The 20,025-nt window shown below is 43.2% G+C and overlaps 1 protein-coding gene across 1 annotated transcript in view; it reads left to right on the top strand.

Annotated features, from left to right (window-relative positions):
• The window catches only part of COL6A5 (collagen type VI alpha 5 chain), a 131,430-nt gene that overhangs the window by 72,002 nt on the left and 39,403 nt on the right, over positions 1-20,025 (top strand). Inside the window, exons 18-31 of the mRNA XM_053903818.1 lie at positions 1,007-1,069; positions 1,968-2,033; positions 2,487-2,540; positions 6,225-6,260; positions 6,770-6,832; positions 8,236-8,298; positions 9,349-9,411; positions 10,983-11,045; positions 12,477-12,527; positions 12,658-12,693; positions 14,094-14,156; positions 15,424-15,486; positions 17,833-17,868; positions 17,986-18,034. Of these exons, the coding sequence (XP_053759793.1) occupies positions 1,007-1,069; positions 1,968-2,033; positions 2,487-2,540; positions 6,225-6,260; positions 6,770-6,832; positions 8,236-8,298; positions 9,349-9,411; positions 10,983-11,045; positions 12,477-12,527; positions 12,658-12,693; positions 14,094-14,156; positions 15,424-15,486; positions 17,833-17,868; positions 17,986-18,034 (769 nt within the window). The remainder of the gene's footprint in view (positions 1-1,006; positions 1,070-1,967; positions 2,034-2,486; positions 2,541-6,224; positions 6,261-6,769; positions 6,833-8,235; positions 8,299-9,348; positions 9,412-10,982; positions 11,046-12,476; positions 12,528-12,657; positions 12,694-14,093; positions 14,157-15,423; positions 15,487-17,832; positions 17,869-17,985; positions 18,035-20,025) is intronic.

Raw genomic sequence — 20,025 nt, 5'->3', positions numbered from 1 at the left:
TGAGGAGTTAGGCTTTTAACATTAGGAGATTGGGAACCTTTAAAAGATTTTAAGTACGGGCACCACAACTGAATTTGCGTGTTGAACATACTACTTGTCGGTGGTGTGGAGACTGTGTCAGAGATGACATAGGTGCAAGGCAAAGATGAGAGGATCTGGAACAACCGAGGGGAGAAGTGACAAAGCCTTCAAGTAAAGCAACGTCAGTGAGAACAGACACATGACGTACTAATACTAAGGACGTGGCAGGGCCCGGGCCGGAATGAGCAGTGGGGTGCAGGATTTACGGACGTACTCCTTCTCAGAGCTCTGCCACATGTGTCTCCCTAAATACTGCACCCCAGGTGACTTGTTTCTCTTACCCTAGTTCTGGCTCCGGCACAGATCTCTAGATCTAGGTGACCAGAGAAGCAGGAAATGAGGAGTCATTCAGAATGCCTGGAACGGTACTGGCTTGGGCAAGCTCAGTTGGGAACACTTGAGTCTGAGTTGTCAACTGGAGCATTTTCTGTGGAGGTTTCCAGTGAGCAACTGCATTATAAATGTCAGAGGTTCCTAGACTGGCTGGGATGTCCAGTACAATCCCCACTAGCAATATATGACATTTAAATTCAAATTGGTGAAAGTGAAAACTCCCGCCCTTCAGTTGTACTAGCCACATTCCATGTGCTCAATAGCCACATATGGCTAGTGGTTATCATCTTAGACAACTCAGAGAATATTTCTATTAGGGCAGAAAGTTCTTTGGCGTAGCGCTATGCTAGATCACGAGAGTTTTCCCATTGCTCAGCGTCACTCTAGATAATCCTGACTAGCGATCATCTTGACCTTTTAACACTGAACTGAGTATCGCTTGAGAAGGCTGAGGAAACTGGCTGGGATAAAGGAACATGGATCATTTTGTCTGATTGACTTTCTTGGCGCCAAAACCACACGCTTGACTCTTTAACACCATTCTGAAACCCTCCTACAAGCTAACTCAGAAGCTCATTTTATTTTTTTTTAGGGCAGCCCAGGTTCCAGAGGCCCCCCTGGGAGATATGGGGAGAAGGGCTTCCCAGGAGATCCTGTAAGTTACTAGGGTCTGGTTGGCTCTGAATTATGTAGTTGCTCTAAGCTCCTATCTCCTCTCCCTTGTGTCTCCCACTAACCTCTAGGTGAAGGCTTGTCTCCTTGTCTTGGGAGCAGGGGTAGTAGGTATTGTCCAAGACTTATCTGCTTGGGAAAAATCTGTCCACATCTGATTTTAGCTGATTATATTGAAAATTTCGGGGCACCTGGGTGAGTTAAGTTACCCAGGCACCTGGGTGAGTCAGTTAAGCGTCTGGCTTTGGCTCAGGTCATGATCTCACAGTTTGTGAGTTTGAGCCCCACGTTGGCCTTGCTGCTATCAGCCTGTCAGCACAAAGCCCCGCATCGGATCCTCTGTCCTCCTCTCCCTCTGCTCCTCCCCCGCTTGTGCTCTCTCTTTTCAAAAAGTAATTAAAATTAAAAAAAAAAAAAAATTGGAGCTGGGAGCTCAGGTTCCATCTCAATCATCCTTATTATTATATAGAGACTTCCAAAGTCCTTTTCGGGAGACGTTTCCACAGTTCTGCTTCTTGGGCTTATAATCTTACAGACTCCCTATTTGCAGACTCAGTTACAAGGGAATCTTATTACACCTCTAAGGGGGTAGCATAAGCATGTTCAGCCATCAGTGAAGCTGCCGATACAGAGAAGAGATCATTGCCATGGCTTCGGCAAACACTCTTATCACTTTGTTGATCACCAAACCCTCTTCAAACTTGGGGAAATATTACTGTATTGTTTCTCAAAAGTCAATGAATTTCAAATATGGAGAATTTTCTGTCACCCCTTCTCACTTAACCCAAATTAGCTTAATACATGAACATTGTACCATTGTATTTGAAAAAAAAAAAGCTGATATTCCTTGGTTCTAAAATACTTTTTATATCTTCCTCTAGGGTAATCCAGGACGCAACAGTAACATCAAAGGACAGAAGGGCTCCAAAGGAGAACAAGGAAGACAAGTAATTGGTTCTGTTTTACGTACAGAGAACCTATAGACCTATTTACATATATATGAATGATTAATTCTGTTACTGAATGGAGGCTTTCATGAAGTCTTAATTATTTAATAAAATATGTAACCCTTCTATAATTGAATAACAGCCCCGAGTTCACATTTAAAACAGCATTATTTTCTGAAAACAGGACACATATGTAGTAGGTTATACTTTTATGGGTTAAATTATTAAGTTTCTGGCAGGTGACATTATTGTAATGGGAAACTGATAGTTAGCAGTGCACGTTACTACACCATTTTCCTCATTAACAGATATATACCCAATAGTGTTAACATGCAGAAGATTCTAGCATGACACATTTGCTCTGCTGTTTTAATAGTGAGTGAGGTTTTTATGCTTATGTAATTAGTCAGAATATATTGCCTTATGATCTTGGGGGAATAATTGTATTTCTAGGGTAGAACTGGACAGAAAGGGACTCCAGGTGATCCTAATTCCAGAGGAATAAGGGTAAGTTTTTCCTTGAACATTTATTTCCCCTCCTTATCATCTGACGATGCCATAAAGGTTTTCACAATATTTGCCCCTGCAGAGTTGGCTGGCCCAGGGCTGATCCATTGTCACTATTGTCATTTGGGGCTAGATGGTGTGAGGGGCTGTCATGTACATTCGAGGAGGTCTAAGAGCATCCCTGTTCTCTACCCACTAGATGTCAGTAGCACTCACTCCCCCCAAGTTGTGGCAGACAAAAAACATCTGCAGATTTTGCCAAGTGTCTGGGATGAGGGGGAGTGGGGAGTGAGAGTAGGGGGCAAAATTGCTCCTAGATGAGAACCTCTGTGACAGTCTGCCTTCCTCTTTCTGCCTTCCAGAAGCTTTTGAATGTCTTTGGAGAGAGTCAATGCTTTAACATGAAAGTTCTCCTCCTGTAGCTTAGCATCTCTATAAGATGCTATAAGAATATTCATATTCTATAAGAATATGAATTGGGTAAACCCACTCTCTTTATCTTCAGATGTTGCCAATGGGAAAGAAGAATCACAGATAAATTCTTGAATGAACCAAAACACCGGTGACTAGGAACAAGCCTCTGGCAACTTTGAGAGCCTAGGGCAACTTTATAGCATCCCATGTGATGCCAGGCCTAAAACAGGAATACTGGATATCCCCTTCTTTTTATGGAACAACTAAGAAATCACTTTTCTTTTTGTGCATTACTAAAGTGGGAGATGATATTTATAACGTGTTAGAAATCCTTTTGTCATGCACTCAGAATGGAGATCATAAAAAGACAATAACGCACAGTCTCCTAGATTGGACCCTGCACCTTGTTTGATCGAGAAGTGAAAATACTTGGCCTTCTTTTCTGTTGCAGACCTGGAGTCTTCTCATCACTTTGAAGGCCATGGCCGATTGCCTTTTTCTCTGATCTAGATAGTGGAGAAATGTGTTGTAATTCCTCTTGCCTTTGTTTGTCTTGAATCATAGTTATTAAGGGATAGGATCTACAGTCAGTTGGCTTAGGCTTCCTGGTGCTTCTGGTAAAAATTCTCTGGGACTTTGCCCTCTTTTCCACACAAGAGAATCAAAATTAACCAGAGGAATCCAGGGAACAGCAACATATACTACATGCAATAAATTAAAAAAAATTTTTTTTAAATGTTTATTTATTTTTGAGAGACAGAGCACAAGTGGGGGAGGGGCAGAGAGAGAGAGAGAGAGAGAGAGAGAGAGAGCCAGAATCCGAAGCAGACCCCAGGCTCTGAGCTGTCAACACAGAGCCCAACGTGGGGCTCGAACCCACAAGCTGTGAGATCATGACCTGCGCTGAAGTCGGATGCTCAACCGACTGAGCCACCCAGGCGCCCCTACATGCAATAAATTTTAAAGATAAATATATATTTTTCTTGGTTTAAGAGAAAATACACTTAGTTTGAAATAGCTTTATAACTATCCCCCTCAATCAAATACTTTTGAAAAGAGATGCTAGGGATGGGGCTGGGGATTACTACTTGGACAAACCAGCCAGTGACTCTAAATCACTTCAGAGACAGGAGGCTCTCAGCCGCCCTCTCCTATCTTCACCCGTTTTCCTGCCCAGCTCCTCCTTTGTAACGTCTCTTCTCCTGAACTGAACAAGGCTGTGTGAATATAGAACAACATTAAGCTTTTCTACCTCTTCCCCTACTTTTCCAGTGAAGGCAAGAATTCTCTCTGAGGGTCAGAGGATCTTAAGTAGATAACAGATTCTAAGAACACAAGCAAACCTAAGACATGGCCGCCTGCGGGACAGAATTCCAACTTATGCAAGTTGATTGTACCGGCTGTTGCCAAGACGGGGGCTTGATATTCTGAGAACCAGAGCACTAGAATCGACAGTCCAGGTCCCTTGTTTTTGGCCTGTCACACACAGATGCTTATACGGGCACCTGGGTGGCTCAGCCAGTTGAGAGTTGGACTCTGGCTTGGGTCATGATCTCACAGTTTGTGAGTTGGAGCCCCACGTGGGGCTTGCAGCTGTCAGTGCAGAGCCCATTTTGGATCCTCTGTCTCCCTCTCTCTCTGCCCCTGCCCCACTCGCACTGTCTCTCAAAGATAAGCTAACATTAAAAAAAAAACACACAACTGCTTTTAAATAATAGTATTTCTACTTCTGTAGCATTTATTTTATGTCACGTCCTGATCAAATCACTTTCAAATACTAATTCATTAAATCCTCATAACAAGCCTACTAGGTAGATATTATTATTTATATCCATTTTGCAGATGAGAATAACAAGGACCCTTGGAACACTTGCCCAGGATCAGGATAGGTAGCAAGTGGCAGAACTGGGGTTTGAACCCAGACTGTCTCACACCAGAGTCTGGAGTCCCGACCTCCTGGCTAAGGCTTACTGAGCAATTGCTCTGTGCCACACAAGCTTCAAAGGGCAGCCTTGAGCTCAGGAGTACCTGACTTCTAAAGGCACACCCTAACCATTGTGCAATATTGTCTGCATGTAGTTCAAAAGTTCTTTTATCCTTTTAATGGAGACATCCCAGGATAGTAGTGGCCTCAACCTTTGTTTGCTGTTTCTTCCCTACTTTCATTTGTCAGGAGCTCTATTAGTCCCATCAAGGAACAAAGAGCTCACAAGTTACAATGGGTAACTTCTCCCAAAGGGCATTTGCATTTTGAAAGCAGAGTACCTGAATCAAGGGGGCAGAACCCCAGGAGAGGAATTCGAATCATTATCCAAAGTGGTAGAGGTGATACTTGGTCAGGTAGTTCATTCTAAGGAAATTCAGAAGGTAGGCAGTTGAAAGAAAACCGATTCTGAAATAATTTCCATGGCTACCTTTCTGAATGCATGAATAGAATTTTTTTTTTTTTTAAGTATTTGTCTTGTACCTAAAGGAATCATAGTCATTTATCACAATACAAAGTAGACTGGTGATTGGGATGTTCCATAGCTCTCTCAGAGGGGCAGGGGTGAGGGGGGTGTGAGGGTATAGACTTTATTGCTGCTGTTTAGGGAAAAAGAAGTTAAAATCTGGGGTCTGAGTCCTCTCCTGCCTAGAACACTCTCTGGAGAGGGTGTGACAAAGGCGGACACTTAGGTGGGGAGCCTGAGCTGGTGACATGGAAATCACCACTGATTAAGTACAAACAGGCTGGTGGCCCGGCCGCTGGACCGCCACGTCATTGGGCAGACCCCGTCGGCCATTTCCTTCTCGTAGAATTCCTTGGAAACAAACCTCAGTGGGCCCACCTGTGAAGCACTGAACCTAACAATTTTTACTCTCCCCTAAGATACATTCAGGGCCTGGGACAGAGAGACAGACAGGACACAGCTTGTTCTCATGTAGGAAGCCTCTGATTAGCAGACAGTACTCTATGGAATTTGCTGAAGAGGGAAGGATAGAAGACAGGTTCTTCAGAATGATTTGATCCTCCAAACAACCTCCTGAATAATTGTCAGACTGGAGCTGGATCTGTAATGACTTTCAGATTGGCTTTCAATCAATCCCCCAAATGTTAGTCTATAATGAAGTGCCCAGCGAGAAAACTTGTCTTTCGAAAGCGCCTCAGGGAAGCCATTTCTGTGAGCTGCTCATTACTTATGTCTGTCAGGGAATGAAACAGGCTGGTTTGCCTCTAAGAACCCTCCACTTGGCTACGTACACACTAACACTTTGCCTTTTCTGTTCCAGGGAAGGGAAGGCCAAAGGGGGCCCCCAGGTGTCCCGGTAAGTACCCTTTACTTCCTGCCCTTCGAGGTAGTTGGTTCCAAGGAGAGTCCTCATGGGCAGATGGCACTGGGAATGAACAAGAATGTGACAAAGATGTTCTAGGAAGTGTAGAGCAATAGAAATGGCCCCACCCATGGAGGGGAAACAAGGGCCCATCAGCTCAGCTGCCAGGAACTGGACGGGCCTGACCTAAGGCAGAGCCTCCTTCACAGGCACCTCATAGACAAGAGGATCTGTGCGATCCCAAATGTTATATATTTGACTGCCTTTCACAAGCACTGGGAATCAACTGCATGGGAGGGAAATTCTTTACTAGAGTAAGAAACAATCTTGTGTTCATTTTTTAGTATGGAAATGAATAGAATCCTAGGCAAAGTAAGGGGTGAGCCAAGGTTCAGTCAAAGTATTGCCCATGTACTATGTATTACGGTACTAGGTAGTATAAAGAGAAAATCTCTATGGAAACTATGTGGAGACAGTATTAACACTGAAAACTCGTTCATCAGGGGGAGCCGGGAAATCCTGGACTTCCAGGTGCCCAGGGAGCTGACGGATTACAAGGCCCACAGGTATGTTGAAATAGTCATAAATGCTGATAAATAATGCTGAGTTATTCCAATAGGAAGCCAGTGGGTAGTTCTGTATAAAAATAAATAACTGAGAAATGCTTAATCTGCTCCTGCCCTCCTCCATGGTCCATGTTTCTGGAATTCTACATTTCCCATCATGGGAGAGTGATTGTGCTCCATCAGACCCGCTCCTATTTTGCAGCTCATGAATAGAGAAAATGGCTGCTCTTGTGCTCACCTAGTATTGTATCAGCTTGTTAGTAATAATGAATTATTAGGACCTTACTATTATATTAGTAATCAATGAATTACTATTAATTAGTAACAATTACTAATTAGTAATTAGTAGGTACCTGAGCCCTATCTTTTGCCTTCCAGAGAGTGATCAATGGCTCATGATTCAGACATGAGCCATTTTTTCTTGATCGTATCATTGCTGATATGGGCATCGGAGTCAGGACATCTCTGTCTCTCCTTCATGTTGGGAAGGTGCTGGGGTCATCCCTGGAGAATGGTTTTGTAACACATGGGTATTTAGTTACCTTATGGAGCCTGCTTGAAGCCAGGATTCGTCTGGAAGGTGTGCCTAGACCTAAGACCTTCTCGAGAGTTCATTTTTCTTTTAGGAAGTTTCAGATACTCACGCCAAAGTAGAATTTGGTATTCTCTTGCGGGTTCTGGGGTCCCTGAATCAAACCCCCAGCTAGCAAATCCTTTAGGCTGAGTAACCACGTGACCAGCCCAGATCCATCTCCCCTTTGTAGGGAGAAGGGGGACATTAGCTCAGCTGCTCCAGGGTCCCTTTGATACTCAGGCGGAGAACGACGGCTCATCCAGTGGGTACAACCATTGTACAGCTGGTACCCGGGAGTCGGGAAACATCACCAGCACCTCTAGTTTTTTCTTCCATGCAAGAGATCTATACGAGAACCTTACATCAGATGCTAATATAGTGGAAAATAGGCTTGAATTCCTCTGGTAGAGCTTCTGCTGCTAAAATGTCCTCTTGGGCCAACTTGAAACAACTTAGCTTTCCGTTTTCCACGTTGACGATGAGCACTCTGGCCCAGGTAACCTGCCCCAACAAAGGAATCCATCTGACCGTTGTTTGCATCTTCGCCCCTTCTTCTAAGGGTTTTATTTCTCCCTTTGGTCTCCTTTTCATTTCCCCCTGTCAGAGGGGGATGAAGGTCTTAGACCCAGGCAGAGATGCCTGGATAAGATCTGTACCACGGAGTCTGGGCCTCCACTCAGTCCCTTTGGTAAGATACGCTTAACCTCACAGTTACAAGGTGACTTGTGGTGTTGGACCAGCGCTTTTCTGTGGACATGTTTCAAAAGCATTAAAGAAGAAAGTACGTTTTCATTGCTTCATGTAATTATACTTCTCGTTACCACATTAGGGGGGAAATGGAATTCCTGGCAGCAAAGGAGAGAAGGGAAGCCCAGGGCACAAAGGACCTCAGGTGAGTGACTCAGGAACGTTGGGAGTCAGTGGTCTCCAATCAGACCATTTTCTCTTACTTCAAAAACATCGTCATACATAGTTTATTTTATATTATCTGCGTTTGGGGTATTTTATTTTTCAATTAACTTGGGACACATTTGGGACAAAAAGACTTGGCAGCAAATTTTAGCACAGCCCCGAGTCCTTGCACGTCACATAAGCCCTCCTCTCTCTCCTTCACTGGGGTTTTACTGGGAGAGCACGGACCCATCGCATCAGCCCCAAGAAAGCATTTGGAAGAGTACAGATCTCGCAGACTTGTGAACATTTCAAAACCTGATTCCCTCTGCTGACTTTTCTAACTTTTAAGAATGTATCTGTGCCACATGTGTCTCCACCGACTGTAGATGTTTGAAAATGGACTCTACAAAGATCCCTCGCCACCCAAATTGACTTGATTCCTCAGCTCACCCTCTGAATCTATTTGGTCCCTAGGTTTCTGACAGTGAGTGATAAGAGTGGGGATGGCTGGTGAGGGGATTCCTATGAAAAATGTTCTGAATCTGTTCAGTTCTTCAGCTCCGACAGCGAGAATTCAGAAGGAACACCTGTGTTTGCCTCCTTATCATGCCGGCATGTTTGTGGAAGACACTTGTGCCCATTTTCAGATTGGGACTGAAACACACTGTGCATAGAGTTCCAGATGCGCGCACGGTGTAATGCTCACGAGGGGCAATGTCTCGTTCTCACAAAATCAGTACATTCCAACCAATGTGCCGCATGTAGAAATAGCATATGTCCTGTCAAGAGCACCCTTTCTGTTTCTCACGAAGGCCCCGGGCGGACTAGTGGTGTCCCCGCAGATGAAGATTTGTGGTCCTCTAAGCCAGACTGTAAGCCGAGTCACCTGCTTTCAGCACAGATGTCTCTCTCCCCTGGGTGGCTGGGTCTCTTGTTAAGCAGGCATCAAGGAGCTGTTGGAAATGACACGAAGAAAAGCGAAACTGATCTAAGGGGCTTTCTAAGAATTGTTGCAACACCCACATACGTGTCTCCCATTTTCGTTCAGGGCTTTCCTGGGCCGATGGGAGCTAAAGGGAGCCTTGGAAATCCCGGACCCGCAGGGAAAAAAGTAAGTGTCATCTCCTATAGATTTAAATACTGAGAAAAAAGTACTGCCCTTCTTTTCTTGATTTCCATATTAATTCCTCGCAGGAGAGGGGCACCCTCAACCCCCCCCACCTGCTTTCTGCGATACATTCTTTTGCTTCCACTGAGCAAAGAATTTCTAAACGCTTATCTCTTCCTGACACTGCCCTGTTTCACCAGGAGAGACACTGTGATCTCACGCGTGGTGAAATAACTCTGAAAACTCTCTTCAACTCCCCGATTTCCTGCAGGCATGAATGTATGCACGGGGCAGAGTCCAGAAGGGGGTGTCCAGACTCAATCTGCTTGTGCATACCATTCTCTCATTCACCCTACTGTCTCTGATGTGGCTCTTTTGGAGACTGTCAGACAGCGGACTGTTGGCCTCTTCAGAATCCCACTCCCTGCTTAACACCTTTAAGCGGCTCCCTGTCCCACGGCCAGCTGTGACTGGCAGCTGTGCAGTCACCCTGGGGGCCCAGCTTAGAAGGGCCCCATGCTTGGTTTCATGTCCTGCTGTCACCATCTTGAAAGTCTTAATATTTGAGGATGGGACCTACGCTTTCATTCTGCACCGAGCCCCACAAATTAGGCAGCCAGTCTTAATTTCCCCGTAGCTCTTAGGAAAAGCTCTAGACTTTAAAGTAGCTTGGAAGGCCCCCTGACCCTGTTTAATTCTGAGGCTTCAGAGCTCTTTTCCCTCCCACGTGCCCACGCCAGGCTTCTCAACAATGCCTTTCCTCTACCCCGACCGTGACCACCCTCACCCCTCCTGCAGTTCCTTCTTCCACTCACACAACTCCGCCCTCAAACCTCACACCCCTGCTCCTGTGCTTCAGGCAGCCCGCCTCCTTAACCCCACCAGATCTATTTGTTTATTTAAAGAAATTTTGTTGTAATGTTTCTTTATTTTAGAGAGAGAGAGACAGAGAAAGCTGGGGAGGGGCAGAGAGAGAGGGAGACACAGAATCCAAAGCAGGCTCCAGGCTCCGAGCTGTCAGCACAGAGCCTGATGTGGGGCTCGAACTCACAACCGTGAGATCATGACCTGAGCTGAAGTCGGATGTTTAGCTGAAGTCTGAAGTCTGGCCATCCAGGTGCCCCTTATCAAATCCAATTTAGATTCCCCTCCCCTTCACTGGCATGGCATCCTGGGTTTATAATTTTCTGCCTGTCTAATTGTCTCTCTTTCCAACCAGACTATTTTTGCTGAGGCAGGACCACATCTATCATATTCAGTAGTTCATTTTCCAGGACGATAAATACTTGTTGGATGGGCAGACAAATCAGCTAATAAAGCAACTTTCGCTGGAGTAAATTTTCCACTCTTTCCCTTCTCCTTCAGTCCTTCTAGAATACCAGGAAAGCAGTGCTTGGGCTGTGCTGACATTTTCTGCTCGCCTTTGGAAAGATCATTATTGGTTTCCTACACCCCATGCCTTGGCTGAGCACTGAACCCTCACTGAGAGCCTTAAGATTTCCCGTCTCAACCTCCTACAGTGGGAGCCAGTTTGGATTTTACTGACCTGAAGCCCTTTTTGTCTCACTTACTAGGGAGAACATGGAATTCTTGGAGATCCAGGGCCAGTGGGGCCAGCTGGACAGCGAGGAAAACAGGTATGAGCTTTTAGGACCCTTCTCTTTTCGCAGCTCCAAGTGCTTAGTTCTGAGGTAAAGAGAAGGGAACTGAGGCCATCAGCCTAAGCACCTGGAGTATTAAAGGTATTTTAGGACCTCCTAGGAAGATGTGGGGGAATTTCTCCCACCCCCTGCAGCTCTCATTCTATAGCTAGTCTGTCTGTTAAAAGAAGAGAGAACGGCAAGAGAGAAAGGGGGCATGCAGAGGGGATAATGGATAACATTTCAGTATTTTCACAACCAGTACGGCCATGTCAATGGATGTCCACTGAAAAACAGCACTATGCATTTCTCTCCCTGTCTTGCAAAACTCTAGGGCAAGAACAAGAGGGAGGTAGATCCAAGAAGTGAGTCGTCTGTTCTAGTGGCTCTTGCCATGCTAAGGTCTCTGTGCATGGAGCAGCCAATATAGGAACATTTTTTCATTTCTTCTCAAAAAATAATGTTTATTATAAATGTTGTATATACATATTGTAGAAAATTTACCAAGCTTAACAGATGGGAAGAGGGGAAGAAAAATGACCCATAATCTCACTATTTTGAAATATTCGTTATTAACATCCTGGAGATACCAAAAAAATCACTCTGTTTTTCCCTCTTAACAGTGTATCATGAGCACATTTCCATGTTATTACATTTTCCCCTAAACATTCTTTTTAATAGCTTCAAAATATTCCACTGAATGTACGTACCTTAGGTCACTTGACCAGTCTCTTGCTATTGAATACTTAATTTGTTTTTAATTTTTTACTGTCATAAGTAGCCCACAATGAACATTCTTGTATCTGAATTTTTAGACAAAATCATAATCTCTATGTAAAAATTTCAAAAAGTAGCATAACTGGTTCAAAGAATATGCACCTCTTTTGCAAGGTGCCCTTAGGAATATTCAGTGATCTATGCACCCTTGTGTTATGTAGGAAAATGCTTGCTTCGGGACATCCACACCAGCAGTGGGTATTGTCACTTTCTTTTTTTCATCTATACCCATTTCATTAACAAAAAATAGTTTCTCATTACTGTTTCAAATTGCATTTCTTTGGTTACTAGTGAGGATGACATTTTTCCATTTGTCTCTCAGCCATTTGTAAGTCTTTGGGGAATTGAATTCCTCACCCATGTCCTTTGAACCAGCTCCTAATTTTCCAGGCAAGTAATTGCTACTGACTCCATTAGTCTTGATGGACCATCCCTCTGCCTCCTGCAATGTTTGCAGAGTGGAGCTGGCCAAAGTACCAAGGCACATACCAGCAAGTGAGGAAAACCCAACAATATGCATGACCCCAGAGTTCAAGGTCACTGGTAAGGGCCCCTCTACCTGGAAGTGCCCAGTGCTTCTCTCTTGTCACCAGTATAGATTACAATTAAGTTTCACTTTTGAGAAATTAAAATGAACTGGTATGTCCACAGGGAGATTATGGCATCCCAGGCTATGGTCAAATGGGACGAAAAGGAGTAAAGGTAAATATGGAAAACTGTTTCTTTAATTATTTCTTTAATTGATGAGACAAATGTAAATAATACAAGAAAAAACAATCATACTGCAGAAGTAGTATGTTGATTTATTTATGTTCTCTGCTGCAAATTGTAGGGCCCAAGAGGATTCCCCGGAGATATGGGGCAAAAGGTACTGTGCACATGTCCTTCTTTTGAAATTACCATGATATTAACTTTCTACTTGAGAATTGAAGTTAAAAGGAGAAGGAGAAGGAGAAGGAAAAGAAGAAGGGCAGTTGTTTTTCCAGGACTTCATGAATAAAGGACCTTACTACTATGAATGAATCTTTAAGTTGGAAAAGACAGTCCTGTCCTTTGTTGCCTGATGGCCCTGGTCTTGAAACTCCACCCCTGGATCTCCTCTCCAGTTTACTCCTCTTGTCCTCTGGATTTCTCGCCTCAGTAATCTCATTCAAAACTCTTGGCTTCAGCTATTGCTGTTTGTTCTTTATTATTGTGGCCTTCACTTCCCCTCCCCTGAAAGGTGACAACATTCTCCTCATTGGTCTCCATTACCACCTTCTTACTGCTTCAGTTAATCCCAAACACTGCTGTCAACTTGATGTTTTCCACAGTGTAACCTAATTATGTTTCTCCCCTGATCACACGTTTTCCAGAATTCCTCATTGCCCACCAGATTGAAAAATCCGTCTCCATGATCTCCAACCAGACATAACCTTATATTTCAGTCAGAGTAGCTCCTATTATATCTGTTTTTATGCACTGGAATTCAGTAATAAGATTTCCTTTTTTTTTTTTTTTTTTTTTTTTTTTAAGCATCCTGTCCAGAAGAGTGGCTTTCCAATACTTGGTGTCCAAATTAAAATGCAAAATATAGATTGAAAAAATTGAATGTGTAAGCAGATCAAATCAACTACAGGAAAACAGCCAATTTTTGAACCCTCTTAAAAGTGCTTTTAATTGCTGAATTACCAGAAGAGATTCTTTCCTTAGGTAGAGAAGGGTGCAAGAAGGAACTGTTAGGACAAGAGTTCTCACTGTAAAAGACCAATTTTCTAATTTACTGATAAAGGGAGAAAATGAGCATATTTAAATTTAGGGATAAATGTGAGATTAGTTGTTTTTTTGTTTTTTTGGGTTTTTTTGATAAATAGGTGCTAAAATTAATTTCCCACCAAGGTCAGAGTAAAGTTTTTATTACCTTCAGCTTTTTCAGAAGTGATTTATAAATTTAGAAAGTAATTAATTGTTTAGTATTTTCTGTGGTTAATATTCCATATGTTTTTCCTGATTTTCAAGCATTCTTGCTTTAGATATTTTTAATAACTGATTGGGTAGCCATTGCACTGATATTTATGCATAAATATTTGTATTAGAAAATTAAGAATAGTTTGGGGGAATATTTAAGTGTGTCAGTGACTTTGTTCCAAGCAAGCGGCAGAAGATGTCATTTAATGTTTAATATATTGTGTAGTTATAAGATCAATTAGGTTTTAGATTATATAGAATTATTTCTCTTATTTCAAGCAAATATTTTAATATCTTGATTTCTTATATTTGAATCTTTAGGGTGATGTGGGTGATCCTGGATTTCCTGGGGGTCCTGGACACAAAGGATTTAAGGGATTAACAGTAAGTGGCCTGTAATTCCAGAAATAATAAATGTTTCTTTGGAGGACTCTGGCTTTTATGTTGTAATAATAAATGTGGATTATTGATCTAACCCAAGAGCATCTGAAATGCCACTTCCTGGCTCTGTGACCTTCACCACACCTTTTCAGGGTCTCTGTTTCTCTAACATGAGACTTGAACTTGACACCAAAGGTCACTTTCAGCTCTAAAATTCTATGGTTCCATGAATCTGAACTATTTTAAAGATTTACAGATTGATAGCTGGCTGTTCCAAGAAATGTCAGTGCCTTCCAGTATTTTCTAAGGCACATATTAAAGCCCAGACTATTAACCCTGAGTGGGAATGAAGCCGACATCTTCCCGCTGTGTCTCTAAGGGTTTTCTGACAATTCCACTGCTCAGAACCAAGGTCATCTAGGGTATTCGTTTTAAGGAAGGCTGTTGACATCTTCTAATTAGCACAGTGTGGAGTAGTGTGTTACAATTTTTTTAAAAAACAAAACGCTGAGACAAGCATCTTTTCATTTTGAAGTTTGAGTGTAATATCAGTGGTCATTATCAGCATGAAAGAGATGCAATTCAACAGATATTTTCCATCTGGCTGGATAAATTTCATCAGCATCCACATCCATCACCTTGAAGTATGGGAATGACACAGCCCACCCCTGTCCTCTTATGTATGTGGAGAATTTTTTGTAATGGATCCTTTGTAGACGGGAGGGTTTTAATTAGATCTCTGTGCGCTCTAGTATTCTTTTTTAGCACCAATCCTAGTTTATGTCTAATTTAGATTTAAATGCATAGCCAGTGCCAGAGAAAAGTATGTCACTAAGTGGGGAGGCTACGAGGGAAATAGATACTTACCAATGGTTAAGAATGACTATTTATAGGGCGCCTGGGTGGCTCAGTCGGTTAAGCGTCCGACTTCAGCTCAGGTCACAATCCTGCGGTCCGTGAGTTGGAGCCCTGTGTCGGGCTCTGGGCTGATGGCTCAGAGCCTGGAGCCTGCTTCCGATTCTGTGTCTCCCTCTCTCTTTGCCCCTCCCCCGTTCATGCTCTGTCTCTCTCTGTCTCAAAAAGAAATAAACGGTAAAAAAAAATTAAAAAAAAAAGAATGGTTATTTATATTTTTATGTAAGGAAGTTATTTGACTTGAATTAATGGTTGCTTTCTTTAAAAATCTTTTTTAAATTGTAAAGTCTCATTAAAACTTAGGTATTCTCCATGCATAGACAGTGTGGAAACTAAAGCATATTCCTATCTGCAGCTCACTAGAGGCTCGAAAGGGGAAGAGGGACCTCCGGGACCCCCAGGCCCTCCCGGACGGAGAGTAAGTACACCCATGAGAGCTAAGTAGCCTATACTGGTTTCTAGATATTCAATAGAAGGGGTACAGAATTTAAAGTCAGAGCACTGGATCCAAATCCAAATTCTTCTTGCTAGCTATGTGCCCCTGGGCCAGTCACTTGGTGTCTCAGTTGACCTCTAAAAGGGGAATGACCTATCCTGTCCTACCACCTCAAAAGGTAGCTGGGAGGATTGTATATCCAAATGTGAGCACTCTTTGTGAACGATAAATTTCAGTGCAAATATTAGCTGTTACCGTTATTTTCTTTTTTTACTGAAGTTTATAAAAATCAGAATGGGATAAGCTTCATACAGGGGTCCTGGCAAAGTTCCGTCACGTGAGACACATCAGTAGAGTTCCCCAGATCACCATTGCCTTCCCGTCTTCAAAATGTAGACTCTAGAGAGATCTGGAAATACAACTGCTAGTTCCCACCAGGCTTCCACTGGAAGGGAAATACCACTTCTGGAAGCATTCCGGGCAGAGGCAGGCACATCCCCCACTGACGAAACATCCATATCTCTATTTTAGTGCTTCTCGTGTTATCATAATGATTTATTTACACATCTCTCTCCCCTGATGAGCACAGTCAGGTAAGAACTAGACGTTGCCAGCACCTGGGTGTTGTGTCAGAGGCGCAGGAAGCATTGTGTACAGAGTGGAGAAACTGCTTACCTTGTTTGGTGCGTTCTGAGCATTTAGAGACTTACCTGGAGGAGTTCTTTAACTTGGGACCTTGTAGAGAAAACAAAAGCATGGATGTTTTGTGGATGATAGCAGAATGAGAGTCAACTAGCTGTGAGGACGCTGTGATGCATCTTTCTGTCTTTCACATTAAGGACCTGGTGAACATTCGTAGTCACGTGGGCGAGGATCTCGTCTTTGAGTCATACCGATCTGGTCTGAATTTATCTCCTTTCCAGATTTTGGAACTCTCGCGTGGGGGTCCTGCGTCTTCCTGGCCTTGTTGCTTGGCCCTGCTGGTCCCTAGAGTGTGGTTTTGCTGTCCTGGGGCTGCTGGTCCCAAGAGTGTGGCTTCTCTATCTCGGGTCTTCTAGAATCAGATCAACTTCTTTGTCTTGGGCTCTCAGTCCTCAACCTCTGCTCCAGAACTTGCTCCAAGTTCTTCTCCAACTCAGTCCTTTAGGACAGACTCTCTACAGCTCTGATCCTCTGCAAGATGTGGTCTGCCTACTCTCTTTATTAGCTAGAAACTGTTCCTCTCTCTGTTTAAGTGGCTGTGCGTTCTTTTCTGTCTTCTGCCATAACTTATGAAAGGAAGGATGAGCCTCTGCATCTCCTAGTGAGAGTTAATTTCCTGATTCTGGTCAGAAGAGCCTGTGTCCCAGTGGGTAGAATTATGGATGCCACAGCATTTCCAGGTAACACTCAGCATTCAGCAGACAATGAACTGTTTCTTGGATGGATGGATGGATGGATGGATGGATGGAAGGAAGGAAGGAAGGACAGATGAACAGATGACCCAGTTGTCATTTAGAACAGGGGTTCTTACACTGACATCCCTGGTTGAGCTTCTGAGGCCAGTGAAATTGTATGATTGTGAGCCTGTAATAACATTTTCTGGAACCAGCACACTAGCATTTACCAGTTGCCCAAAGAGACCCAGGTGTGTTAAACATGTTAAGAACCACTGCCAAGGGGAAGCCTGATCCTGAAAAAAGGAATAAGGGGGAAAGGGAAAAGCTCAAGCTATCAAAAAAGCACTGTCTCTTCTTAGGAAGCCTCCTTGATTCATTTCACCCAGTTATGCGTACTCCTTTGTTTATAACCTCTCAGCATTTATGAGCTCACTGTGTATGCTCTTCTTTTGCATAAAGCCCATTTTGCTACTAATTATCTCTGGTTCTTTCACATACGTAGAAGTTGTATGCTACCGCCTGCATTTTCAACTCCTTGAATTGTAATACATCTGTACCTCTGAATTCTCAGTAAATTCCTCTCCTTGTGGCATGCTTTGGGAAGTCTGTTGTTTACATTTCAACTTTTCTTATGAGAAGTACCTTTTAAGTGTCATAGCCTGAGTACAAACATCTTCAAGAAATACTTTAATTTCTTTACTTATTACCTAGAAAGATAATTCAGTTCACTCTGGGAAGACATTAGCTTAACTGATCTCACACTGAAAGAAAGAAGTATGCACTGTTGATTTAAGTGGGGAAATAGCATTGTAATCTATCTGTTCAGGAATACTTTAAGCGCTCTCTGCCAGCTGTGCTTTTAAGAACGTGCTTTTTTTCTTTGCTCTTGTTTTGTCACTAAAGACTCCAATTCACATACCAATAACTTGCTCTGGTTTTATTTTCCTAGGGCATGAAAGGCATGGCGGGGAAGCCTGTGTATTCTGTACGTATCTCCTTATTCACAAATGAAAACCCAACCAGTCCACTGGCAAATAAACATGACCTCTCAGGGGTCGCTGTGCTCATGTTTCTGTTCTCTTTCTCTTTTTTTTCTTTACAGCAATGTGATCTGATCCAGTTCATGCGGGACCATAGCCGTGAGTATCCGCGTGTCGTGGAACAAGGGCGTCGGTGATTGGCGAGAGCACTTAGGAGGAGTGTAGTGTGGGTATACAGAATCAGTAACCGAATCCACTGGTGGCACATGTCCCCTGCAGCAGGCTTGTCCTGAGTACTTGCAGTAGAACAGCTCACATCAAAGGTGGGAGGGAGAGGGATGTAAGTAAAGTGTAATTCATACAGGAGAGAAAGCATGCTTATGGTAAATGGTTGGAAACCAACTCCAAAGTTGTGTGAATCAGCTCACACTAATACAATATTGTACAAAGGTCTGCGAGGGCATGGTGTTAAAGGGACGAGCATGGAGATTTGGGGTTAGTTGCTTAGTTACTTAGTCAATAGAGTCTCCTTAGATGGGGGTACTTGAATCTAGTTGTGGGGAAGTGATAGGGAGTGGCCAGAGAGTAGTTTCACCAGAGGAATAAAGCAGGAGTCAACAAACAGAGAGATTGTCTTTGGTTAGGAGGAAGGGGAAATGAGGTAGATGAAGCCCAGTGACGTCATTTCTGAACATTTATCCCAAGGAAATAAAGCAAAAGAAAGAAAAAATTATAGGCAAATATGGTCGTTGAAACATTACTCATTAGAGCAAAATGAACATACCTTTAGACTGTTTGCACGTAGAGACTAATTAGTTTATGGTGCATCATCTGATCAGATACTAAACAGATACGGTTTTTTTGAAGACTCAGTCAGAATGTGAATAATATTGTCATTAAAAAGCAGAAAATTAAGAGGTTAGAGTGGGAGAGAGAGCCAAAGCATAAGAGACTCTTAAAAACTGAGAACAAACTGAAGGTTGATGGGGGGTGGGAAGGAGGGGAGGGTAGGTGATGGCCATTGAAGAGGGCATCTTTTGGGATGAGCACTGGGTGTTGTATGGAAACTAATTTGACAATAAATTTCATATAATAAAAAATTTAAAAAATAAAATAAAAAGCAGAAAATTAAATTGGATCCTCATTATTTCACATATAGCTAAAAATATACATAGAAACCAGTTCTAGAAGCAAAGGGAGAAAAATGTAACAACTTACTGTGTTAGAGTGGTAGAATTTTAGGTGATTTGTCTTTCCTCATGCTTCCATTGTGGCTTATAATGATGCTGATACAATCACAATCAGAAGAATGTCAGATGGGGAAATTGGAGAGACTTACTGAAGAACACTGGATAAAAACGTAGTCATTGTAAGGGTGAGGTGAGGAAAGAACAACAAAACTGAGTTTAAAATAAGCATAAGGCCAGAGCAGGAGAAGCTAAGTAGTGCTATAGATGAGAAGGCAGGAGGGACTGTGAAGAGAAATCCATTGGTAGGAAAATATGATGGCCTCAAACATTTCAGAGCCAGGAGAATGTTGTGTGGGCCCTAAATTAAATGATCTACAGGCAGCTAATGAAGTGGGCTGTAATAAAGGTGAGGATCAAGAGAAGAGACTGGGATGTTTGTGGTCCTTAAGGCCACATGGATGGGTTGAGGTTCTAAGGATGGGAAATGACAGAGAAAGAAACAGAAACCCAAGGGATGAATCCAGGAAGACATCTTAGCAAAGCAAGTGAGGCCAGAGGACAGAAAATGGCATCGCAGAGATGAGGAAATTCTGCACATGTGGGTCACTTGAAAAGCAAGAACAAACGGAAGGACAGAAGATTCGGGGGAGGGGACCTGGGTGAAAGGCATTGTTTGAGAAGTAGAAAGGCTCTCCATCACCCTGAGGAAGTGAGAACCAGGGCCTGGGGCCCCAGGGGGAGAACGAAAGGAGAGCCACTGTAGGGGAGGGGAGTCCTTCTCAGGAAAATCAAAAGCTATCTTCCCAGGGAAGAACCAAGGAGGAGGAAGTGGTGGGGGAGGTGAGTACTGGCCCAGGGAGGGTTAGGGATCCGAAGACAGTTTTCCAACACAGAGTGAAAGGAATTAGACAGGAAATTAGGGGGTGGAGGGTGAGGGTGAGCGTGGGTTCTGTAACCAGACAGGGTGCTTGA

This window comes from Panthera pardus, unplaced genomic scaffold (genome assembly GCF_024362965.1).
Source record: "Panthera pardus isolate Hobbes unplaced genomic scaffold, ASM2436296v1 HiC_scaffold_16, whole genome shotgun sequence".
Classification (NCBI taxonomy): Eukaryota; Metazoa; Chordata; class Mammalia; order Carnivora; family Felidae; genus Panthera; species Panthera pardus.
The sequence above is the reverse complement of the archived record's forward strand: the minus strand, read 5'-3'. Positions and strand labels throughout refer to the sequence as shown.